Source organism: Neomonachus schauinslandi, chromosome 10 (genome assembly GCF_002201575.2).
Source record: "Neomonachus schauinslandi chromosome 10, ASM220157v2, whole genome shotgun sequence".
NCBI classification, from domain to species: Eukaryota; Metazoa; Chordata; class Mammalia; order Carnivora; family Phocidae; genus Neomonachus; species Neomonachus schauinslandi.
Genome location: NC_058412.1, coordinates 109361443 through 109385841, shown reverse-complemented (window position 1 = coordinate 109385841; position 24399 = coordinate 109361443). Strand labels below are relative to the sequence as shown.

Genomic DNA, 24399 nt, shown 5'->3' with positions numbered 1-24399 from the left:
TCTCCAAAAATGGCTGATGAAGCAAATTCAAACATCCTCAGCTGTCCTGTCTTCCTTGTCTGGTCTCTCCTGCTTGGAGCTCTCTGTCCATACCCCACACTTGGTCCACCTCCCATCGAACCTCCGAGAACCTTCATATCTGTTGCATCCTTGACGTCTGAGTCCCCGCTGAGCGGCAGTATTTCACACGCACGTATGTAATCCCGTCTGTGCTCCCACAGCACAGGGCCCGCACCTTAGCACGTCCCACACCGCACTGAACTGTCCCCTCTCTTGACTGGGAGCCCCTGGGGGCTGGGAGGGCCCCGTTTATCCTTGACTCCTTGCATGCTCGGGCCGGAGCACTGTCCTGGTGCCTGCGATTGGTGGATGAGTTGCTCTGGTAAGCCCTAGGTTCAAGAAGAACCCGGGCGGGATCCTCTTTGCACACATTCCCCCAGACGTCAATCGATGAAAGCAAGCATGTGCGGAATAGGATGGGGGAAAAGGGGAAAACTGAGGCCTGGCCCAGGGGCAAGACCTGGGACACAGAGACCACAGGAAGACTGGCTGAGGTGCCAAGTAGCTTTAATGAGCCTGAGCACCTCTTCCCCCACTTTGTCCCTCCCTCCTTCAGTTCCGGACAGGTCCAGCCTGCCCAAGGTCGAGGGCTCTTCACCTGGACCTGTTAATTCTTCTGTCCCCTCAGCCGCTCCAGCCGCCTCCGAAGGTCTGGGGGCACCTTGGCCCCAGCCGCCAGCAGTTCTCGAAGTCTTTGCTTGGGAGTCTTGGTGAGGTGGAAATTGCAGGGCACCGGGCCCTCTTCAAAGGGGACCCGGCAGTTCCGCGTGGCTGGGTGGTAGCCCTCAGCACTCGCGGTCACCACATAGTCCCCTGGGGTCAGCAGGCGCCAGTAATCCCCGCCCCATGCTGACAGGAGTGAAAGGCAAGTTCAGGATCCGGTGATCCTCTGCTTCCCACCCAGCCTAAAGCCGCCCCCCTCCACCACCACCCCCATCCTCCCCTCCCCCGCATACCTGTCGTTACATCATGGTTAATCCCTTCCACAGCAATGACAGCATCGGCAATCCCCAGCTCTGTGTCTTTGTCCCGCACGACTCCCGTAATGCCCATTCTCACCTGCGCGGCGGGGGGGGGAAGGCTATCAAACCCCTGCCCCTTCTGCGTGTGAATGTGACCTTCACTTCATTTTCTGGCTCTGTTCAGGGCAAACTCAGTGACGGTAGGTCTATGTTCCTAGGGGGCACACTCTGGTAAAAATAACTCCTGACTGATAAATTGTATCTGGACTGGGAGAGCTACAAACCCCCGGTAGGAAGGCCTGTCTTTGGGTTTCCCCAAGTTCAGCGACCTCTGATATCCGGCTTGTCCTTTTGGAACCCTTGGAAACTATAATTACGGAGCCATTACAAGGGATACAGTTCCCGTGGAATAGGAAGCGTCTATACCAGGGTCCCCCCCGGCCCTTGCATAAGGGGTCTCTTCTGGGAACTGCCCTCCTGAGACAGCTCTGGAACAGCTCTATGGCCCCCCGCCGGGCTGGACGGCTGTGGGGTCTACTCCTCCCGGCTCATGTCCGAGGCCACCCAGCTGGCAGACTGTGCCTCCTGTGGGGACCCTGGGAGGCCCCCCTCATGGGAGCTGCAACCCCCGGGGACAGCGGACCGGACCACAGCATTGAGGCGGGGCAGGCCCAGGTTGGGGGGATTTGGATCCGACCTGCTCCAGGTAGGTGAGGAGGGCTTCTTTGTTGTTCTCCCACTCCTGGGGCAGCTCGTTCTCGTGAGGGAACTTGTCACAGGACAGCTCCACGGTGATCTCGAAGCAGTTGGTGTGCAGGTAGCTGAAGTCATTCATACCTAGGGTGACCACAGAGGCTGTAGTCTAGGGGGGAGGTCGGGGGGGACGGGAGCCCGGCCCTCCTGGGGCCCTCCTCTGGGACACACTTTCCGGCGGGCATCGAGACTGCCACCCTACGAGGACCGAGCAGACCACCTTCCAGGGCAGGGTGTGCGGACAGGGCTAACTATCCTGAGACACGTACTCCCGGGGACCGTGTGCCAGTCGGCGCCGTTGATGATGTTTCCATGCAAGGAGAAGTCCTGGCTGTGGCAGGGTCGGCGGTCTGGCTCCTGCATGGCCCGGTTAGTGCCGGCATAGACGGTGCTGAGCCAGCGGAACACGGAATCATCCGGGGTGGGCGTGAGCTCGCGGGCAGCCCACGGGGTCCGAGTCATGTCGAATGGGTAGGACACCACGAGCTCACCCCCGTGGAGGTTGGCACTCAGCACAAAGGGGATCCGCTGCATCCACTCGATCACGGCCCGCGTTTCGGGAGCCACCTAGACAGGGGCGGGTCAGGTGGGGTGGGAGACAGAGACAAGGGCCCCTGGGTGGCCCACCACCACCACGGCCCCCCAGAATACTCACGGTGGCATTGGGCAGGGTGTAGTAAGTGGGCAGGGGCAGGTGATGGTTGGGGACAGTGTCGGGCACCAGCCCATCATCCTCTGCTTCCCACAGTGGCGTGTTGAGGTCAGCAAAATTATGGTTAAGGTCAATGCCCTGGTGGTTCCAGCGGCCCTCGGCCCAGCCTACAAGCTCGGAGCCCTGTCGGGGAAGGGGCCTATTCAAGCCAAGCAGGCACCAGGACAGAAGGCACAGGGCGGCCCTCATGCCGGGTGGCCTACCCGGCGAAAGGCAGTCTCATAACCGTCAGGGTTCATGGAGGGCAGCAGGTGCACTCGTGTCTCAGTGAGCAGCCGGGTCACTCGTGGGTCCCCTCGCAGGAACTCACGGCACAGGAACTGCATCAGGAGCAGAAGCAACTCTCGTCCCAGCGCCTCATTGCCATGCATGCCGGCCACGTAGCGCACCTCGGGCTCTCCTGGGAACACAGGGGCTCGAAGCTGGCTCAGGCCCACAAGCCTCCCCTGCACCTACCTCTCCCCGCCCAGAACCTGCCAGTACCCAGCTCGTGTTCGCCAGGCTGGTCCGACATTTCCATCACATAGAGCTTCAGGCCCTGGTGGCTCTTCCCGATGCTGTAGATGCGGGTGATGTTGGGGCATTTCTCGTTCACCTGCTTCATCAGCTGGGAGGCGGAGTGTAGCACAGCATGGGGCGTGGGAAGATTAGACCCCAGGATCAGACCACATGTGGCTGTGGAAGGACTCACAGAAACCAGTGGTGGCCCACACAGATGGGGGCACCATGGCACCGTATAGGAGAGGAGTGGCCACAGACCAGAAGGAAGGGTTAGAACAAGGGAGGCACCATAACTAAGGCAACTGGGGCGGAGTTTAGGGGCCAACGGGAGAGAAGGGTGAGACAGTGGGGGAAGTGGGGACATGAGGACAGTCCTAGCAGGTTATGCCCCAATGGGAAGGGGACCTAAGATAAGCAGCTCCTCCACCCCAGGCTCATAAGGGTTATGTCTGACCTTCCTCATGGCCTTGTAATTGTGATGCTGGAAGTCCAAAGGGTCAGAGGATCCCAGTGCAGGGGCCTTAGGGAATAGGTCATTTGGATCTGGTGGAGAATGAATTCATGGTAAAGGGGGATCCGTGCTGGAGGTTTTACCCTGCTCATCCAGCCCTTGTCCGACTGCCCACCTGAGACCGGGCAGGCCAGGATCTCTGCCCGGAGGCAGGATGCGCCTCCCTGGAGCCAGGTCTGGGGCAGCAGGCGAATGAAGCGGGCCACCTGGGGCTCAGGCAGGAGGTTCAGCACTGGTGTCTCTGGGTCTGAGTTGGCAGGAAATACCTGGGGGCATCAAGTCCTTTGGTGGGACTGCTTAAAACCCAGCAGCCTGGCCCAGGGCCAGAGAAAGAACTCAGGCCTCTAAGTTCACCACCACACCCACCCTGGTGGGCTCAGCTGGAGGCCGGCATTCTAGGTCAAACACAGACCCCCTGCCCATGGGTAGCCCTAGGCAGCCAGGCTTTCTGGCTCGCTCACAGCTTTTGAGACAAACCAATATGGCCACATCACTCAGAAGCAGCCAGTCGTAGAGCTGGCCAGGCCCCACACTGTAGCCTGGTATAAAAAGGCGTCTGTGAGATGGACAAGCCAGAGCCGTGAGGAGGTCAGAAGTGATGCAAGGGTCGGAGGCCCACCACCAGAAACGGTGTTCCGGCAGGAAGCTGTGGCACGAAGTGGGACCCACCCCATGGAGAAAGCATCTGGGGAGGATATGGGCATGTTCCAAAGCAGCTTAGCCCCCAAAGCTGCCCTTGCTGGGTGCAACCCATTCCGACAACCCCCTTTCTCCTGGGATGCCAAGTGGGCATCTATTCCTTGACCTCAGAGGAGCCCCAGCCTAGCCCAGTACCCTACAGGAGGGCCGCAACCACCATGGGACCACTCACCGCATCCATCCCACTGCTAGAGTTCCTACTCCCCCACCATGTCCGACTGTCATTGCTGAACTGGACCTTGTATGATGTGACCCAGTCGTACCTGGCAGGAAGCGTGGGGAGAGATTATCGGTGGCCCCAGGACACCCACCGCCACCCTCCTGAGTCTGCCCAGGACTTCCTGGACTGGGCCAGCCTGCCTCACCTCCAGATAGAGTTCCTGCCCTGTGTGATGATGCCTGAGAAGCGGGTGGGGTGCCTAGCATCCACCTGGAACCACGGCTCAGCATCCTGCTGCTCAGCGCACCAGGCCCCATCATAGAGATCACCATCCTCCAGGCCTGACTGTGGGCACAGGACACGGTGATCAGACCCAGTGAACAGTATGGAGTGGGAGGGATGGCGGATGGGGAGGGGTAGGGAAGAAGTTCCTAGATGGTGCCCTGCTCAGAGCCAGGCTGCTGACCTGAATGTTGAGCCGTCCCCGGTGTGGTCCAAGACCAAAGGACTGGCTGCTGGATGCCTCGAGCTGGCTATCTGAAACTTGCAGGGACTCCAGGCCCAAAGGGGGACAGCCTGGGGCAGGGACAGAACAGTGAGATGGGACCAGAGAGGGTGGCCAGGGCAGGTAGGAAGCCGAGCCCACGCCTGCCCGTGTGCCAGGCAAGCAGGGGGCATGCCTATGCCCAGGAGGCCAAAAGTGACGTTAGTATTTGGCCCAGGGGCTGCAAGTCTGGACAGGAGTAGCAGTACCTGGTTCCTGCTCCTTTGGGAGGTCAACGGCTCCTGCAGGGGTGGCGGTCACCGGAGGCCTGGCAGTCACCATGGGTCTGGGGTGAGTTAGCTTCTTTCGTTTCTTCATAATGACCTTCTTCTTCTTAACGATGCGAATCCGGACATGCTGTTCTGAGGTCCCTGGGGACCACGGAGGCACAGCACCAGGGGAGGGAAGAATGGCCAATGGAGTGGTCAGTCTGCCAGCCCAAGAAAGCAAGCAAGCCCACGGCAGCAACCCTCACCCCCCGTATCTAAAGACCTTCCCATGGACTTAAAGTCTGACCCCCACCTGCCTCTCCCACCACTTCCTTGGCTCCTTCTCCTTCTTGACGTGACTACGTTTGGCCATCCCCACCTCCGACCGTCTCCAGCGGAGAGAGCTACATCCAGCCATCTAGGAACTGTTTGGTTGCTCCAAGGAGCTGAATTTGGCCTTGGCTGACCCTCTCCGTCATACCATCCACTACCCCTGATCTTACTGCCTAATTCCCATTCTTTGAATTTCAGCCCAGGAGGCTTCCTTAGCCCTGGACCCAAGCTCATGCTCCAAAGCCCAACTCCGCCTCTGTCGCTGCATCTGCCCTCTGGCCTGAGATGTCCTGTCCTCAGATTGTCCACCCTGGTGCTCAGGCTTTCCGCAGCTGGACCTGTGTCCTGCTTGCCCTGCAGTACAGCGCTGTGAACAGGTTGGATGCCACTGGTTCCCCACCCCCCCAAGCCCCATGGGTACCTCCAGAACGGACTGTACGTTTTCGTATCTGGTCACCCAGGCCTTTCCACACACAGCTTCCTTGGGGGGTGGGCTCTCTTTAGCTCTTCCTGACTCAGAGAGACCCACCTTTCAGGACCCAGTTCCACTTGCCTCCTCTGAGAAGCCCTCCTTGATTGCCATCCCTTTGCCTTCCTCCTCTAGGCACTCACAGCGGAAGTCGGGAAGTCAGGCAACTCGCCTCTCCCGCCCCCTGCCGGTGCCCCATTCCTCCAGGCAGCTAGCAAAGAGCACTCTCCCCGCCTTGCTCTCCCTCTTTCCTTCCGGCCCCTGCCCTCAGGCTCTGTCCTAAGTCTAGTTCTGCACCTTTTGGTCTCAGTGCTTTTGTCTGTCCCTCTTTCTCCCCTCCTCCTGGCTGTGGTCTCAGTTTCCTCATCCGTGAAAAGGGAAGGTTTGGGGCTGGAAGAGGCAGCATCCTACTGGCTCCATCCCAGGACTGCTGACTTGGTCTGGCCGGGAACTGGGGATGCTGAGTCAGCAGCCGTAGCAGGGGGGAGGAGGAGGGAGAGGGAGGGACTGGATGTGTGTGTGTCCGGGAAGGGTCTGCACACAGGCTCCAGGCAGAGAGTGTGTGAGCGCGTGTGTGCGTGTCGGGGAAGGGTGGGCACACAGCGGGTCGGGGGAGGAGGGTAACCGGCCAGCCCGAGAAGCGGGCCCTCGGTCGGGGCGCTCACCGTTATCCTTCCCCGCGGGCGGCTGGACCGGGCTGCTCTGCGGGGCCGGGGTCGAGCCCCGTGCCGAGCCCCGAGCCTCGGTGGTAGCGGGCGGCGCGAGTCCCAGCACGGAGGCGCCGGGCGCCTCCAAACCCAGACCGACGGCAGGCGCGAAGGTGGCCAAGGCGAGCAGGAGACCCCACATGGCGGGATCCAAAGGTGCGGACGCGCGGGGCTCGCGATGGTCGGTGGGTTCGTCTCTTCCTGCCGGGTGCTCTGGAGCCCCCCGCCCCTTCCTGCCGCCGCCACACGCCCCCTGCGGCTCCGCCCGCCCACAGCCCTCTCGCTGGCCTCCGACGGGGGAGGGGAGGGGAGGGTCCTGGCTGAGCGCGCGGGGCGGACCCCCGGAGCGGCCGCCCAGGTCTCCGCACCCCCCCCCCCGGGCCCGCCCCGCCCCGCCCCCTCCGGCGTCCCGAGCTCACCCGCCCGACTCGTGCGCTGCCCTCTGGAGTCCGCACAGCCCTTCGGCACCCCTCCCTGATTTCACTAAACCCTAGGAGGCGCCCGGCCCACAGTGGGCCCCTACTTTGCACCGTGCACCACGCCAGGCGCTTTGCACGTGGCCTCTCAATCAAACCTCATTTTACAAACTGGTAAACTGAGGCTCAGAGCGCCCAATTGACTTGGCCAAGGTAGTAAAGCTGAGAACTTTGGGGAGGAAACTACTACCCGATAGCGAAGTCCATCCAGAGCCAGAGGCCGCCTCTCAGGGAGGATGGGTCAGAAAGTAGAGGGGAAACTGAGGCGTGGGATGGGACGGGGAGCAAGGGGAGGACAAACCCTCCAGGAATCCTTCTAAAAGGGAACCCTAGGGGCCCAGCCAGAGGCGGCGCTTCCCATCGCCAACCCCCTCCCCCGGCCCCGCCTCTCTTCTCTCTCCCCTCCCCTCCCCTCCCCTCCCCTCCTCCTTTGCTCGCCCGGCTGCCACGTTCCGGAGTTACATAACTCGAGGAGAGAAGCCGGAGGAGGTACCCAGCTGGGGACAGAGGTGGAGGGACCGAGGCCTGATGCTCGCCAGTCCCACCCTCCCCGCCGCGTCCCCCACCCCCGCCTTATTGTCCTCCGGGGGCCGGCAGCCGGGGGTCTCTATGGGCGGGGCTGCCCCAGATCCGGGGATTCCAGAGCGCAGGCCCTTTCCCATCCCCGCTCGCCAGCCCCCCTTGATTCCCCCACTACCGATCGCCTCCGCGAAGGAAGGCAATGCGTCCAGTGTGCGCCTCTGGCCGGTGCTTTGTCCTTGCAAGGAGCCCGCCGGGGAGATACTGCCATCCCCACCTAAGAAGCGATGCCCACACGTGGCCAGGAAGCCTCTGGAGTGTGTGCCGCCCTGAGCAATGATTTTTTGCAGGCCTCTATCTGTATAAATAATTTGAATCACCCCAAATCACCATTCTGACGGCCCAATCTTACATGATCTCTCGAAAGAAATCCCACGCCGTACCCCTGGGACTAGGTCCCGCCACCAGCAGGGGCAGCCTCACAGACGCCAGTCCTGGAGCGCCTCAGGGCATCTGACCCAACCCACGCACTCTCGATAGAGAGCCCCCGAAAGGAGTAACCGGGAGAAGGCCCACGGGGTCCCGCTTCTGCCTTGGAGCGCTCTTCCTGGATGGCACTGCTAGGTCCCAGGCACCAGAGCGGGGATTAGAAGAAACTTAGGGAAGGAGCACCAAAGCCGAGGGGTCGGGCAGCGCGGGGCTGGCCGGGTTGGCGGCAAAAAGACAGTACTCTACACTGAGGCTTCGCGGGGGTGGGAGGTCAGGACACGCTCCCCTAGAGCTAGAAGTGGGTCTGGACAGGTCCTGAGGGCTGCTCCCCTTCCTCCAAAGCCCAATCTGGCCACTACTCTGTCTCTGGCCCCAACCTCACCCAAGTTTGACAGGCGGGTGTGAGGGGGTGGAGGGGGCACCCGGCTAGGACATCTCAGCCTCCTGAGGCTCCCACCCACAGCAGCTAAATCAGGTCAGGTTCTTCGTGGCCTAAGTCCCTGGGGGCTCACCTGTGAGGCCCTTCGTGACAGAGTTCTTCCCCACCCACACCTTTCCCACCTCATCACCCTGGGCTCTTCCCCTGGCTCATATGTCTCCAGCCACACTGGCATTTTAGCAGTCCCTCCAATGCACCAGCCCCATCCAGCCTCAGGGCCTTGGCACTGGTTCACCAAGTTGGCATCTTTGTCATACAGATTGCTTTTCAGTGTCACCTGTTTCGAAAAGCCTCCGCTGACCATTCTGATGAAAGTAAGCCCCACTCTCTACACACACTCTATCCCTCCCCCTGTTTTATCATCTTATTTATCTTCAAGGCATTCAACATTGTTTGAGATTATCTTTTGTTTGTTATGTGTTCACTGTCTGGGTCTCCTCCCCCAGCAAAGGTAAACAACACTCCAGAAGAGCTTTTTGTACCCAGATGTTCACAGCTCAGGGCCTAGAACAGCACCTGGTCCCTAGTCAGTGCTCCTTGCAAGGACAAAGCACCGGCCAGAGGCGCACACTGGACGCATTGCCTTCCTTCGCGGAGGCGATCGGTAGTGGGGGAATCAAGGGGGGCTAGCGAGCGGGGATGGGAAAGGGCCTGCGCTCTGGAATCCCCGGATCTGGGGCAGCCCTGCCCGTAGAGCCCCAGCTGCTGGCGCCAGAGGACAATGAGGCGGGGGTGGGGGACGCGGCGGGGAGGGCGGGACTGGCGAGCATCAGGCCTGGGCACTGGGTGGCTCAGTTGGCTAAGCATCTGACTCTTGATTTTGGCTCAGGTCATGATCTCCTGGGTCATGAGATCGAGCCCGGGGCAGGGGGGTCAGGCTCTGCACTCAGTAGGGCATCTGCTTGAGATTCTTTCCCTCTGCTGCCCCTCCCCACCACTTGCGCTTGCTTGAGCTCTCTCTCTCTCTCTCTCTCAAATAAATAAATAAATCTTGAGGGGGAAAAAAGTATCTGTGTAATATATTCAAGGTTAGAGAGGACCAAGCAGGGCTGAGGGAAGCTGACTCTTCCCCAATAACACAAGGTTCTGTGGGAGAGGAGATGGCAGGGCCATGAACTGGGAGACCTGCCCCCCCAACCCCGCCCAAGGCCTGGTGGATGGCCACTCCCGGCCAATCCAGTAGGGGCTTGGACCTGTGGGATGCTGGTACCTCTTGTGTCCCCTGTGCCCCCTCTTACCCTTCTTCTTACCTCTCTTACCCCTTGCCTCACTGCCCTATTACAACCTTCAGGGTCCCTTTGTGGCCCTCTATGCCCTCTGAACCCCTCAGAACTTCCTTATGCCCTTCCATTACTGCCTTATCCCCTCAGGTATGCTCCCAGCTGGGCTGCCCTCTTTGGCCCCTGCCATTGGTTACCTGGGCTGCAACGGTGCCAAGCCGGGAAGCAGGCTGTGGAGGTGGCGGCTCAGATCTCTAGCCCCTGAAGACAGGTGGAGAATTTGTCGTGGCCTCGTGAGGGCGAGGATATGGTGCAAAGCACAAGTGAGCAGGACTGAGCTGGACTGGGCGGAGACAGCTGCCCAAAAGGGATTGGGGTTTAAGGGATGGCCGGGGACTCTCCTGCCAACTCTCTAGAGTGGTCGGGTGGCTGGAGGGGGAGGGGAGAGCTGACTTCGGCACCACATAGGCTCAATTTCACACCCACTTCTGCTGTTTGTTGTGTGTGGGTATCCTCGGACAGTAATTTGCTCTCTGAGCCTCTGTTTCCTTATCTGTAAAATGGGGACAATGATAGCTTGGCCCCAGGGTTTTGGTGGTAATGAAGTGAGATAATATGTGGTTTCCTGGGGGCCCTGAAGCTAACCAGATGAATTAAAGGTGGGAAAACAGCTTCAGACAGTCCTCTTATTCCCACATACATGGATGGACTAAAACGATGTCAAGAAAAGAAAGGAGGCTATATGTTTGGCTGCACAAAGAGAGAAGTGGTAGTATCTCCTGCCTGCCTGGCTCTCCTAATCTTCTGTCCCTGGTGCTGGGGCAGAGCTCACTCTGCACTTGGTGTTCTCCCTGTGATGCAGGTGGGCATCGATGTGGACTCCCTCCCATGGCACCTCCATGCACAGCTACACGCCCATCCTCTGCTCACCACCTCCCCCAGCTGTCTCTCTCTTTTTTTTTGTTTTTGTTTTTTGTTTGTTTGTTTGTTTGTTTTTTTAAAGATTTTATTTATTTATTTGAGAGAGAGAGAAAATGAGAGACAGAGAGCATGAGAGGGAGGAGGGTCAGAGGGAGAAGCAGGCTCCCCGCCGAGCAGGGAGCCCGATGCGGGACTCGATCCAGGGACTTCAGGATCATGACCTGAGCTGAAGGCAGTCGCTTAACCAACTGAGCCACCCAGGCGCCCGCTGTCTCTCTTTTGTACCTCAAGGTCTTTTCGAGCCCTGCTCCTCAAAGTGTGGCCAAGGACCAAGAGCACCAGCTCGTTAGAGGCTGGGCGCTTGTTAGAAATGCAGAAGCCCACTCCAGACCTACTGAATCAGAATCTGCATTTTAACAAGATCTCCAGAGGATTCAACCCCCGGAGATTCACGTGCACATTAAAGGCTGAGCAGTGCTAGGTGGGAGATTTAGAGCACCTCCATCTAAAATGCATGAGATTCACAACTTTCAAGTTTGATGGTATTTGATGGTGTTTGATGCTGTCACTGGAAATTTTATCTCAAGCTACAAGAGCACATCCACATAATATTGGGATATTGGCATTTCATTCATCCTGGGAGGGTGTATTCCTCATCTCTATAATATGACCCTATATTAATTTTCTTTTCTTTAACTAAATCATTTAGCCAAAATACTACAGAATACAGTTTTAAAGGTAAATCACATTTAAGCTCTCAATGGAAGACTGTTTTCTATGCTTCTCCATTCCCAGATCAACCACTTTTAATTCTGTTATTTCTCCTTGTATTTACCTCTATACTTCTATTGCTATTTCTTAATTTTTCTATGTCTAAATGTTATCTGTAGGTTTCCTGCTATGGAATTAAGGATTTTGCTTTCTTACCACCCTCCCGAACATATATCTTCAAGTACACAACAAACTCCTTCCATCCTCCCAAAGAGCTAAGTCACTGGAGTCAATATTCAGTGCTTATATATGACCGTGTAAATATTATTGTCCAACTTTTTGTGTTTCCTGGAGTTAGCACTACTTTGTTTTATCATTTGCTTGGTTTTCTAGGCATCAATTACTAATTTAATCCCAAAGCGACCAACAGAACTGAACATTTTGAACATATCTAAAAACCACAGATAATTTCATTTTCTTCTGGAGACATCCCTCTTGGAGCATCTTGCTTTTGATTCCAGCCTGGGTTGTTTGCTTTCTTTACTTGGAAGCACGGCTGACATCCCGAGCCTTTCTCATCATTGCTTTCCTGTGTTTAGCCTCATCTCTTGACTCCCATATTGTCCTCTTAGTTTAATGCCTTGTTTTGCTGAAGCACATCCTCCAGTAGCTTTCTAGGAAAGAGTGTATACGAGGTCAAATTTTTGAGAACTTGCATGGCTTAAAATGTCTTTATTCTACTCTTGTACTTGATAATCATTTGGACAGATCTACGTTTTTAGGTTGGAAATCATTTTCCCTCAGAATTCTGCGGGCATCGCTTTATTACTCTGGGAAGAGCCAGAGCAGAAACAATCGATGAATGGTCCCAAGGGCCACAGGGCCATTGGCTCTATGCTAATGATGTCAAGTCCACCAGGCTTGAGTCTTTGGACAGGGCCTGCTGGAGGCGGATATGCCGCCTGATTCTTGCTTTCTCCTCTCCTGGGGACTGTGTGGCCACTGGCCCTTTCCCCCAGCCCCATCATTTTTTCCCTCAAAGTATGATATGTGGAAAGGATTCTGTTCTTAATTATGATCCACTTCTACTCTTGCCTCTTACGTCACTAATCTGAGATGTGCTGGAACCTCTGTAGCCACCACCCATTTACAGATTATCATGGGGATAGGTTTCCTTTTCAGACGATCAATCCCTTCCTTATATGTTCATTTGCCTTACTTTCATTCTCAGAGGGTAACTTTAACCTCCAGTTTGGGGGTTACTATGTTGAAGCCCTCTTACATTACCTGTATCCTCTCTGGAATCCCAGTATCTGAAACACTTCCCACAGACCACAGGGCTTCGAAACAGCCCCCTCCTGCCCCACCCTGTAGCAGTCCCGTGGGAGCCCAGCCCCAGAAAGTCTCAGGGTGCTTCCTGGCAGAGCCTGCCTCTGCATTTCAGGGCTGTAGTCCTGAAAATTCCCCCACAAGGGCCCACAGGCATCCCACAGCTCTCAGGGGAGAGAGAGCTGCTGACAGGAAGATTGAATGATTGCCCCTGGATACAGAGCTCTGGGAACCCTCAGGAGAAAGAAAGCAGCCCTTCCTCTCTTGCTCAGCTGCCCATGTGATGATGGAGTTAGAATGCCTTCCTGGTAACTCAGATCCTCACGGGGGCCCTGGGGCAGAGAATTCACAAAGACAAGAGGATGAGTCTTAGTTCTCAGAAATCACTGACTCCCTTCTGACTTAGCCCCACCTAAGCCACCAGCTGCTTAGGTGGCCAAAACCAGCAACAGCCCCCTCTGTACCCCAGGGCCACACCTGGCAATAGGTCACAATGCCCCAGCTGCCCAGTCTCAGAACGGCTGACTGGAGTGGGAGGTGAGGAGGGTGTGGCGGGTGGGTGTGTGGGGAGGGGGCATTCCCACGGAGCTCACTCTTGAGTGTCTGCCAGGGCCTCACCCCCTCCCATCTCCCCCCCCAACACTAGTCCTTCCTGTCACCTCCACCTCCCTCCATGACCCAGCTCTGCTTACCCAGGCCCAAAGCCCTTGCTTATCCTATCCCAGTCCCTCTCAGAGGCCTGGGGGCTGGGGAGGGGTCGCATAGTCCAGTGGGTCCATGCATGTCCCCCTGGGGCCCTAGCGTGGCCCAGCTCCGGGACAGTGTCCTAGGGCTGGGAGCACAGGGGCTGACAGCTGGCTGGCCCAGCCTCGCTGCTGCTGGTCAGCTTCCTGGCCCCGACCTGCTCCACTGGTTAAGTGTGCAGCAGCCCGGCAGGTGGGCCAGTGGCCAATCTCCCGAGGCCCCACCGCCACCCTCTCTGTCCACAGGCCCGCAGGCCCCCCGCAGACACTCCTCCCGGGAGGCCCAAGTCAGGGGGCCGCACTCCTGCCTGCGGCGGCAGTCACAGGACGACTCGGCCCCCAGGAGGCCCTGCTACTGGCACTCCTGGGCCTGGGGCTGCTCCTGGGAGCCCGAGGCGTGCCCCTGGCCTTGCTTGGCCTGGCCTTCCGCCCCCATCCAGAAATACACTGGCCCTGCTGCTTCCCCAGATCGCCTTTTCCTCTGTCCTGGGTTGAGCAGGCAGGGGGGTACCCCTTTATCTCCAGCCTGAACTGCAGGGGCCCTTTGGTCCCCCGGCATGGGCGGCGGATACCTGGGTCTGCGTCTGAGACAGCAAGAGAAGGCGGGGCCAAGGGACAGGGAGCCAGGGCCGGATGTGGCAGCCACCTCTGAGCTTGTGGGTTGGGGGTGGCCATTCTGGCCTCCTCTGTGGTTCTAGAGAATGGGTGGCCAGAAAGACTTACAGGAGAGCAGAGTGGGTCCGGATATCAGTTAGCAGGGTAGGAACAGGGATCCGGAGAGGGCTTCTCACAAGAAAGCACGAGAATCTGCGTCTGGGGGCTCACCAGATACCCCTGCCAGCCTGGAGGGTCCGTGGAGGGGGATTCAGGTGAGCCTCACATCCTGCAGTGGCTCCTCTCTTGGCGAGACCCCACCCCCACCCGGGTCACAATAGGGATCCTTGGGGGCGGGCAGGGGGGTGAGGGAAGGGGGGGAGTTGAGGGGGGCTCCACTCTGGCTGCTAGGCCATCCTGGGCGCTGCAGGAAGCAACATGACTTAGGTGGCTCTGCCCGGAGGTAAGACCCAGGCCCCAGCTCAAAGCCCTGGCCCGCCCACGCTGGTCCCCTCCTGACCCCTGCACCCACCCACCCCCACCCCCACCCCACCCCCACCCCACCCCCCGCCTGCCCAGAGGCCCCAGGCATCTCCAGGGCTGCTCCTGCAGCTGGCCTGGCCCTCTCCCCAGGTGCACCAGCCATGACGCCGCAGCCGCAGGTGGAGACAGATGCCATCGGGGCCGGCGAGGGGCCGCAGCGGGCTGCGCCCTGGTCAGCCTGGGCCACGCGGCAGGCCTGGGTGCGCTGGTGTCTGTGCCACGTGCCTCGGAGCTGGGCCCAGTGGTGGGCCACGTCGGGCTGGCGGCAGCCACTCCAGCGTGCGCTGTGGGGGCTGGAGGGGATCCTCTACCTGCTGCTGGCGCTGACGCTGTGCCACGCGCTCTTCACCACCGGCTCCTACCTGCTGAGCTCCCTGTGGCCCGTCGTGGCCGCCGCGTGGCGCCATCTGCTGCCAGCCATCCTGCTGCTGGTGCTCAGCGCCCTCCCCACCCTGCTCTTCACCGCCTCCTTCCTGCTGCTTTTCTCCACGCTGCTGAGCCTCGTGGGCCTCCTCACCTCCATGTCTCACCCAGACTACACTCAGGACTTGGACCAATAGAAGGGCAACCCCATCCCGCTGCCTGTGTCTGTTGAGCCCTGGCCTAGGGCCTGAGGCCCTGGGGAAGGGGAGGGCAGTGGCTTCAGCAGGCCCCAGCCCCCACCCCCCAGCCCCCACCCCTGCCCCCGCCCCGTCCCTAGCACTGCTCGGGCCAGGCATGATGTGGCCTAGAGCTGGCCCCGTAGACCGGCCCAACCTCTGGCCACCTCCCTCAAGCCGATGCTACAGGTCCTCGGTGTGGGGCATCGGGGGCTTTGAGAAGAAGGGGCAGGGCAGAAGGGTGGAAGGGTGAGCCAGGGGCAGAGCTTGGCCAAGCCGCCGAGAGTTCCCACAAGGGTTTGGTGACATCACCAGGGCTCCCTTGGCAACTGGCAGCTGCTTTTCCTCACAGATGCTCAGCTGTCTCAGCTGTAGACTCATTGAGAACTTCTAGCTCGGTAGCCCTCTTTCCCCGAGCTCTAGAAAGGGCCCACTGACAGAAACCTAGCTGAGAGAGGGCTGGCCAGAAGCCCCGTGAGACCTCAACTAACTCACCTCCCGCTCCTTTCTGCCCAGGCATCCCCCACTCCCTAGACTCCCTACCTTCTGCCTCAGTGAGCATCCCCAAGTCTGGGAAGTGGGCCAGCTAGGGTAGTGAGGATCCCAGAGGAGACCTACTTTAAGATACCTAAGGTCTGTGATGGAAAAATGAACAAGAAGTCCCATTTCCCCACTTACACAATGTGTGGCCATGGCCAGTTAATTCTTTTGAACTTCGGTGTTAAGTGGGTCCCAACCCTGTCATGGGGTTGTTGTGAGTCAAAGAAAATACTGCCTATGTGTGAGGTACTTCGTAAAGACCAGAAAACTGTAAGATACTATATGGAAGTCTGAGAATAATCTGTAGGCTCAACGGGTCTTTTGACCCTGAAGGTGGTTGAAAGAGCAGGAAGCTTCCCTGGGCCTTCAGAGAAACGCTCTGTCATGCATACAATTTTGGCCCTCCGAAATTGTGGATGGATGTGGAGATGTAAAAGGTCATGTGACATGAAATCTCGAAACATGCACATGCTGAGCTCTCCTGATTGTGAAATGCTTGCAGCTGGGGCCTGGCGCCCGGAGATGCCTGGACAGCTGTGTGAGTGAAGAAAGCAGAGTCCATGGGTTTCTGAAGCTGTCCCGACTGCTGCTCACGGCTCCAGGAAGGTCTGGAAGAGGGCATCCCTTCATGCCCAGCACCCTGGCCCTTCACGCAGCAGCTAACCCTCCAAACAAAACCATGATCTGTTATTACCAAGTAAGGCACATGGTAGATAGTTTACCCACAGCTCAGACCCACCCACCGGACCCCCACCCAGTTCCTGACCCTCCCTGTCTTCCACCTAGTCGTGACCCCACTGGATATCTAACCCTAAAATTTCTGCTCCTGAAGCCCTAGAACCAAAGTTCCTCTTTCCTGCCACCTAAACATTCAGGCCATGGGAACCAGACCCTAGGACCTAAGTTTATTTTTGCTAAAACCCATTTGCTGTGGAGTTTCATAACCATGCAGGCCACTGGTCAGAGGCCTTCAACATCCAAAGCCCCAAACCCCAGGCACAGTCCTTCCTTCCAGTTTCCTTGTGGTTCTCCCTCAAATGTGGCCTGGTAGGAAGGGCAAGGCAGGACATGGAGATGGTGAAGCCTCATGGTTAGCCTGGGCTCTGGGGTAGTAGCTGAGGATGGGTTTGAATCCCAAGCACTGTTACTTTCTAGCTCCATGGCCTTGGTGGAAATTGTTAAAGTTTACCTTCTTGAACTTCATTTTCCTCAAGGGTAAAACCAAGGCAAGAACACCTGTTTTAGGGCCCCTGTGGGGCTCGTGGCATGTGGGCAAAATTCCTGGACTGACTCCTCATGCCACAAGCTGTAGCTATGCTATCCCCTTTTAGAGATAAGGAGACAGGCTCAGGATCGCCGTTTGCCAGGGGCAAAGCCAGGGTGTTTGAATCCTGGTTCACCCTAGTGGGCTACTCAAGCAAATGCGATGGAGGAAATATAACCGCATGGAAGACCCTGGGGCTTCTCAATGCCTGTTCTTAAGAGCTCCTGTTAGGGATGAAGCCAGGATGCCAGTCTTGGGTCTCTCACTGACTTGGCTGGCCATTGCTGGCCAGGGACATCACTTCAGAGCCTTGGGGCCATTATGATTAAGGGAGAGAGGAGGTTTTGGCCCAGACCAGGCACACTGCGGAGATGGGGGCAGGAAGGATTTGGACAAAAGCAAGGAGAAGGCCTTCTTCCCTTCCCCACATAAATATATACCTTCTACCCTCCTGTGTCTGCTGGTAGAGGATAAGGTGGTACAGCCAGACTGCAGAGCTGATGGGCAATATTTATCAAATTTGATCAACCAATACCCTGTGACCCAGCAATCCAAAATGAAGTCTCATAGAGGCCCGTAAGGGCCTGGCTCCTCAGAGTGGTCCCACCAGGACCAGAAGTATAGGTATCCCCTGGGAGCTGGCGAGAAATGCAGAGTCTGAGGCCCCCCTCCCAGGCCTGTGGAATCAGAGCCTGCAATTTTAACAAGATCCCAGGTGATACACATGCACACAAACGTTTGAGAAGCACTGCATAAGGGGATGTATTTGAGAGGGATGATTGTACTATTGGTGGTGGCAGGGGATGGGAAAGGTCAAATAAGGTGGATGAGCGCAGCTTATTTTACACAGTTAGGTTTAAGCACAGTTAGGAGAGGAAGCTATACGCACTGATCTCGAAATCCTAGTACTGAGTGAAAAGAAACTTGAATGAGAATACAATTCCTTTTACACAAATTTAAAATGTATGCCAGCAAAACTTTTTTTTTCCCCCCTAGAACACGTGAAAACAAAAGATAAACAGAAAGGAATGGCCAACTCTAGGGGCAGGCAAGGGGGAGTGGAGTATACAGATAAAAGGGAAGTGAGGGACCTTGGCATCATGAACGTCATTCCTGAAATTCCTTTAAATGTAGATAAAGTCATTCGTTTAGAGTTAAAAAGCTTAAAAATGCAAGCCTGGGGCAAATGAACAGGCTGGAATGAAGGAGTTCTAGGCCTTTCCGATTTGGGCCAAGAAAGGAGAGCCGCCCCCGTTGGCCTGAGTGACCTGGACGGTTAGGTCGGTGTCTTTGCCTGGCCTCCCGTACCGCAGCCCGCAGCCTGCTCTGATGGGGTGGCGGTGGGGGTGGCGTGGGCACCCCGTTACCTGCGTGGCCTGACCAGGATAATCAGATCGGGCGGGACAGGAGGGACGGGAGCCGAGGAGGCATCAGCCGCCAGGTCCGTCGCATCTAAGAGAGCAGAGAGGGAGCCACAGGGCATCCACATATGCTGGGGGGCACCTAGGAGCAGGAGCGTCGGGTACGACTCTCCTCCGCCCCAGGTGCAGAAAGCACCGAGTAGGAGCGATCGGGACGGAGGGTCCGAGAGGGCGGCGTCAAGGGAGCTCTGGGGGCGGGGGGCACCTCTTGAGACAGTTGTCAGTGGCCACCCTGGGGAAGGTTGAGGGGTCCCTGGAAGGAGGAGGTGTGCGGCGCCGGAGGATCCTCTAAGAGCCAGCTGCGAGTAGCCGAGAGGGGGCGCTCTTCCGCAGACTCGCGTGTGCGGGGGACAGTGGGTCCCGGCTCGGGGGTGTGGGGAGCGGCTGTCCTCACCGAGAGGCCACAGGGGGATAGGGTGGAGACCCGCTCCTGCAGGGAGGGGGAGGTGGTCCGCGCCGCGCCGGGAGGTGACTCCGGGAGCAGAGCCAGGTGTGGGGCACTGCGCAATTCGCTCAGGTTGGGGAGAGGGGCCGGGGCGAGGGCTGGAGGGCGTCGAACCGGGCGCGTTGACCGTGCGGGCGGAACGAGGAGGTCAAGGGCCTGAGGCTGAGAAGGAAATGCTGAGCCAAGCCGGGGATCGGAGGGCTGTGGGCACCCACAAAAGGAAGGTGCTAACCATCCCCGGAAAGTCAGCACCCCGCGGAATCGCAACTGGCGGAGCCGGCGACCGACGATGCAAGGCGCGACCCCTAGCGGAGATCTCCCTCTCTGGCAATGAAGAGTCAGGTTTGGTTGGGGTGTGGGGAGGAACGGAAGGGAGAGGCCTCTCACAGGCCGGGACACTAGCACTGGGGGCGAGGGTGAACCGGTAGGGGCTTCTTGGACTCCTCACCCCCTTCCCCAAATCTCCAGCCTGGGTCCCCCAGCCAGAAACCCAGAGGCATCAAGGGCAGAGCTCATGAGACTCCTAGAGAAGAGTCCAATCTAGCCATCATCACTGTGTCACCGACTCCTGACCCACCCCTAGTCTATGATCCCATTCCTCCTGGGGGAAAGAGCTGTCTTTTGTGAGGTTTTGTCAGGCTTTGGATGCAACAAATTTTAAACAAGTTTTTTTTTTTTTTTTTCTGCTGAGCAAACATCTATATTCTGAGTCTTGCTTCCTTTATACTGCCTCCTTACCTTTCAAATATTTTCCATCTTAAAAATAAAAGAACTTGATTTAAGATCTTGTTGCTTCTACCATATTTTCTGGCCTATGTCTTTAAATGTCTAACAAAAAACCCACAATATTTAAAATTGAGATGTGATACTGCATACTTGCAAAATATTTGTAACATATGAGTCATAAAGTCCTCTAAACTGAAGGATACCACATCCATCTAATAGCCAGATGTTATCAGTATGTTATCAGTCCTCTCCTTGTGCATTCATCATCTAACTGTGCAAGCTGGGGTTCCCAGACAATGGCATATGGAATTGCTATTCATAGGCACCTTTGACTTGATCTTGATTTAAAAGGAACTTCTTCTAAGGTGCCACCATTAAGAATTACGTAGGTCACTGTAGAATTTTGGTAGTTTACTTTTATCCAGCTAAGGAAACTCCTTTCCATTCCTGATTTGCTAACAGTTTTGATTGTGAATGGACATTGAATGAAAGAATTGTTGTTGTTTTTTCTGCATCTACTACAAGGACAACTTGGTTATTTTCCTTTATTCTGTTTATATGGTGAATTACATTTTTAGGTGTCTTAATATTGAACTCTTCCTAGAAAAAACCCCATCCTGGTTCCTTTTTAATTGACATATAATTCACACACACACATTTTACGTGCAAGTAAAATGCACAAATCTTGGGGGTACAGCTCAATGAATTTTTTAAACTTTGTTTTTTTAAAGATTTTACCCATTTATTTGAGAGAGAGAATGAGAGAGAGAGAGCATGAGAGAGGGGAGGGTCAGAGGGAGAAGCAGACTCCCTGCTGAGCAGGGAGCCCGATGTGGGACTCGATCCCAGGACTCTGGGATCATGACCCAAGCCGAAGGCAGTCGCTTAACCAACTGAGCCACCCAGGTGCCCCTCAATGAATTTTTATATACTTGTATGTGTGTCCATGTAACTGCCACCCAGATCAAGATATAGAACTTTTCCATCATCCCAGAAAGTTCCATTATGTCCTTTCCCAATCAATACCTTCCTCCATAGGTAACCTGTATTATGACTTCTGTCACAACAGATTAGCCTATTCTTGAAATCATACAGAACAAAGTCATACAAAATGTACTCTAGTGTCTGGATTCTATCAAGGTTACAACTGTGAGATTCATCCATGTTGTTGCATCTCTCAGTAGTTTGCCCTCCTTTATTAGTGTACTATCCCACTGTACAGAGGCAACAATTTATCTACTCTCTTATTGAAGGACATTTGGCTCGTTTCTAAGTTTTGGCTACTATGAATTAAACTTATATGAATATCCTTGGACAAGTCTTTTGGTAGATAGATGCGCTCACTTCTTTTAAAGTGAAATTGTTAGATCATAGAGTATGTAAATGTTCAACCTTAGCAAATGCTGTCCAATAATATTCAAAGTGATTTGTACCAAGCAGCGATTCCACTGCTTTTTTTCAGCCTACCCACCAAATTCATTGTTCGGGTTTTCTGCTCTCTCCTGGTCATCAGATATGGTATTTACATTTCTGTAAATTTTCATTTCATTTCATTTCAAAAATTTTCATTTTTGCTTGGGTGATTTCTGAGAGGAGGAGAAAATACCAACTTTATCACCTTCAAACTGCACAACCTCTTTCCTTTTTATTTTTTTCAAAGATTCATTTATTTATTTTAGAGAGTGGGTGGGGCAGAAGGAGGAGAGAATCTCAAGCAGAGTCCCTGCTGAGCATGGATTCCCAACTCGGGGCTCTATCCCACCACCCTGAGATCATGACCTGACCTGAAGCCAAGAGTCAGATGGCTCAACTGACTTAGCTACCCAAGCGCCCTGAACTGCTTTCCTTTTTATTTATTTTTTTAATTTAATTTTTTTAAATTATTCTTTTTTTTTTAAGGTTTTTATTTATTTGATAGAGAGAGAGACAGTGGGAGCAGGAACACAAGCAGGGTTAGGAGAGGGAGAAGCAGGCCTCCAGCTGAGCAGAGAGCTTGATGTGGGGCTCAATCCCAGGATGCCGGGATCATGACCTGAGCTGAAGACAGACGCCCAACGACTGAGCCACCCAGGCACCCCCACTTCCCTTTTTATTTTTATTTTTTATTTTTTAAAGATTTTATTTATTTGAGAGAAAGAGAATGAGAGAGAGCACATGGGAGGGGGGAGGGTCAGAGGGAGAAGCAGACTCCCTACCGAGCAGGGAGCCCAATGCGGGACTCGATCCAGGGACTCCAGGATCGTGACTTGAGCCGAAGGCCGTCGCTTAACCAACTGAGCCACCCAGGCGCCCCCCCCCCCACTTACCTTTTTAAAGCCAAGAATGCAAGGGTGGTTTAACATTAAAACACACACACACACATAACAATTAATGTAATTCACCATATTATCAAACTAAAAACTATATGTGATCATTTCAATAGATGCAGAAAAGGTATTTCACAAATCCAACATTCATTCCTGATTAAAAATAGAACAAAACTCTCAACAACCTAGGAATAGAGGGAAATTTCCTCAAGCATATAGAAGGCATCTGTGAAAAATAGGGGTGCCTGGCTGGCTTAGTCCGTAAGCATGCGACTCTTGATCTCAGTGTTGTGAGTTTGAGCCCCACGTTGGGTGTAGAGATTACTTAAAATTAAAATCTTTAAAAAAAAATGGCTAATCCCACAGTCGGTGAAAAAACTGAATACTTTTCCCTTAAGATTAGGAAAAATGTTATGTCTGTTTTTACCATTTCTATTCAACATTGTAGACGTCCTAGCCAGCACAATAAGGCAAGAAATATAAATAGAAAGCATACAGATTGGAAAGCAAGAAGTGAAGCTATCTTTATTTGCAGACAACAGGACTGCCTATGTAGAGAATCCAATGGAATCTATAAAAAAGCTACTGGAACTAATAACTAATAACTAATAAGGGAATTTAGCAAAGCAACTAATATGTACATATTAGTCACCATTATGATACAAGATCCATACAAAAAAAATCAGTTGTGTGTATGGAACCAGAAAAGACCCCAGATAGCCAGAGGAATGTTGAAAAAGAAGAGCAAAGCTGGTGGCATCACAATTCCGGACTTGAAACTCTATTACAAAGCTGTCATCATCAAGACAGTACGGTACTGGCATAAAAACAGACACATAGATCAATGGAACAGAATAGAGAGCCCAGAAATGGACCCTCAACTCTATGGTCAACTCATCTTCGACAAAGCAGGAAAGAATGTCCAATGGAAAAAAGACAGTCTCTTCAACAAATGGTGTTGGGAAAATTGGACAGCCACATGCAGAAGAATGAAACTGGACCATTTCCTTCACACCACACACAAAAATAGACTAAAATGGATGAAAGACCTAACTGTGAGACAGGAATCCATCAAAATCCTTGAGGAGAATACAGGCAGCAAACTCTTTGACCTCAGCCACAGCAACTTCTTCCTAGAAACATCGCCAAAGGCAAGGGAAGCAAGGGCAAAAATGAACTATTGGGGCTTCATCAAGATAAAAAGCTTTTGCACAGCAAAAGAAACAGTCAAGAAAACCAAAAGACAACCAACAGAATGGGAGAGGATATTTGCAAATGACATATCAGATAAAGGGCTAGTATCCAAAATCTATAAAGAACTTATTAAACTCAACACCCAAAGAACAAATAATCCAATCAAGAAATGGGCAGAAGACATAAACAACAGACATTTCTCCAAAGCAGACATACAAATGGCCAACAGACACAGGAAAAAGTGCTCAACATCACTTGGCATCAGGGAAATACAAATCAAAACCTCAATGAGATACCACCTCACACCAGTCAGAATGGCTAAAATTAACAAGTCAGGAAACGACAGATGTTGGCAAGGATGCAGAGAAAGGGGAACCCTCCTACACTGTTGGTGGGAATGCAAGCTGGTGCAGCCACTCTGGAAAACAGTATGGAGGTTCCTCAAAAAGTTGAAAATAGAGTTACCCTACGACCCAGCAAGTGCACTACTGGGTATTTACCCCAAAGATACAAATGTAGTGATCCGAAGGGGCACATGCACCCCAATGTTTATAGCAGCAATGTCCACAATAGCCAAACTATGGAAAGAGCCTAGATGTCCATCAACAGATGAATGGATAAAGAAAATGTGGTGTATATATACAATGGGATATTATGCAGCCATAAAAAAATTGAAATCTTGCCATTTGCAACGATGTGGATGGAACTAGAGGGTATTATGCTAAGCGAAATAAGTCAATCAGAGAAAGACAATTATCATATGATCTCACTGATATGAGGAATTTGAGAAACAAGACAGAGGATCATAGGGGAAGGGAGGGAAAAATGAAACAAGATGAAACCAGAGAGGGAGACAAACCGTAAGAGACTCTTAATCTCAGGAAACAAACTGAGGGTTGCTGGAGTGGAGGGGGGTGGGAGAGATGGGGTGGCTGGGTGATGGACATTGGGGAGGATAGGTACTATGGTGAGCGCTGTGAATTGTGTAAGACTGATGAATCACAGACCTGTACCCCTGAAAGAAATGATACATTATATGTTAATAAAATTTTTTTTTAAAAAATCAATGTGTTTCTCTGTACTAGCAATGAATGATCAGAAATAGAAATTTAAAAAGCGGGACGCCTGCGTGGCTCAGTTGGTTAGGCATTTGCCTTCAACTCAGGTTGTGATCCCAGGATCCTGGGATCGAGTCCTGCATCGGGCTCCTTGCTCAGCGGGGAGCCTGCTTCTCCCTCTACCTGCCGCTTCCCCTGCTTGTGCTCTCTCTCTCTGACATATAAATAAAATATTTTTTAAA

The 24399-nt window shown here is 54.3% G+C and overlaps 3 protein-coding genes across 4 annotated transcripts; 2 read left to right on the top strand and 1 right to left on the bottom strand.

Annotated features, from left to right (window-relative positions):
- Window positions 1–550: 550 nt before the first annotated feature.
- On the bottom strand, window positions 551–6838 carry CPXM1 (carboxypeptidase X, M14 family member 1). 2 transcript variants are annotated; one of them, XM_021689146.1, is made up of 14 exons: window positions 6579–6838; window positions 5112–5273; window positions 4825–4934; window positions 4564–4703; window positions 4371–4461; window positions 3615–3765; window positions 3443–3531; window positions 2971–3094; window positions 2691–2887; window positions 2431–2610; window positions 2045–2342; window positions 1720–1859; window positions 1017–1119; window positions 551–909 (listed from the first exon to the last, which is right to left on the bottom strand). In XM_021689146.1, the coding sequence occupies exons 1-14, from the start codon at window positions 6760–6762 to the stop codon at window positions 668–670; spliced, it is 2211 nt and encodes a 736-aa protein (XP_021544821.1). In that variant the 5' UTR covers window positions 6763–6838; the 3' UTR covers window positions 551–667. The 2 variants fall into 2 exon arrangements, with proteins under 2 accessions (XP_021544821.1, XP_044774751.1); XM_044918816.1 differs by having other exon boundaries at window positions 2267–2342.
- A 6559-nt stretch (window positions 6839–13397) lies between these two features.
- Window positions 13398–14055, top strand: C10H20orf141 (chromosome 10 C20orf141 homolog). Its single transcript, XM_021689334.1, has 3 exons — window positions 13398–13660; window positions 13714–13888; window positions 13993–14055. The coding sequence occupies exons 1-3, from the start codon at window positions 13398–13400 to the stop codon at window positions 14053–14055; spliced, it is 501 nt and encodes a 166-aa protein (XP_021545009.1).
- Window positions 14056–14483: 428 nt separating this feature from the next.
- On the top strand, window positions 14484–15164 carry TMEM239 (transmembrane protein 239). Its single transcript, XM_021689249.2, has 2 exons — window positions 14484–14512; window positions 14633–15164. Exon 2 carries the CDS (start codon window positions 14706–14708, stop codon window positions 15162–15164), a length of 459 nt encoding a protein of 152 aa, XP_021544924.1. The 5' UTR covers window positions 14484–14512; window positions 14633–14705.
- The last annotated feature ends 9235 nt before the right edge of the window (window positions 15165–24399 follow it).

Bases quoted from the DNA above. Each gene is read 5' to 3' on its own strand.
- CPXM1 (XM_021689146.1), bottom strand. From the start codon at position 6,762: ATGTGGGGTCTCCTGCTCGCCTTGGCCACCTTCGCGCCTGCCGTCGGT. The intron at 3,095-3,442 runs GTCAGACATAAC...TCCGCCTCCCAG, and splicing joins ATTACAAGGCCATGAGGAAG to CTGATGAAGCAGGTGAACGA. The intron at 2,343-2,430 runs GTGAGTATTCTG...GCCCCTGTCTAG, and splicing joins ACACCCTGCCCAATGCCACC to GTGGCTCCCGAAACGCGGGC.
- C10H20orf141 (XM_021689334.1), top strand. From the start codon at position 13,398: ATGACCCAGCTCTGCTTACCCAGGCCCAAAGCCCTTGCTTATCCTATC. The intron at 13,661-13,713 runs GTGGGCCAGTGG...CTCTGTCCACAG, and splicing joins AGTGTGCAGCAGCCCGGCAG to GCCCGCAGGCCCCCCGCAGA. The intron at 13,889-13,992 runs GCCTTCCGCCCC...CTTTATCTCCAG, and splicing joins CCCTGGCCTTGCTTGGCCTG to CCTGAACTGCAGGGGCCCTT.
- TMEM239 (XM_021689249.2), top strand. From the start codon at position 14,706: ATGACGCCGCAGCCGCAGGTGGAGACAGATGCCATCGGGGCCGGCGAG.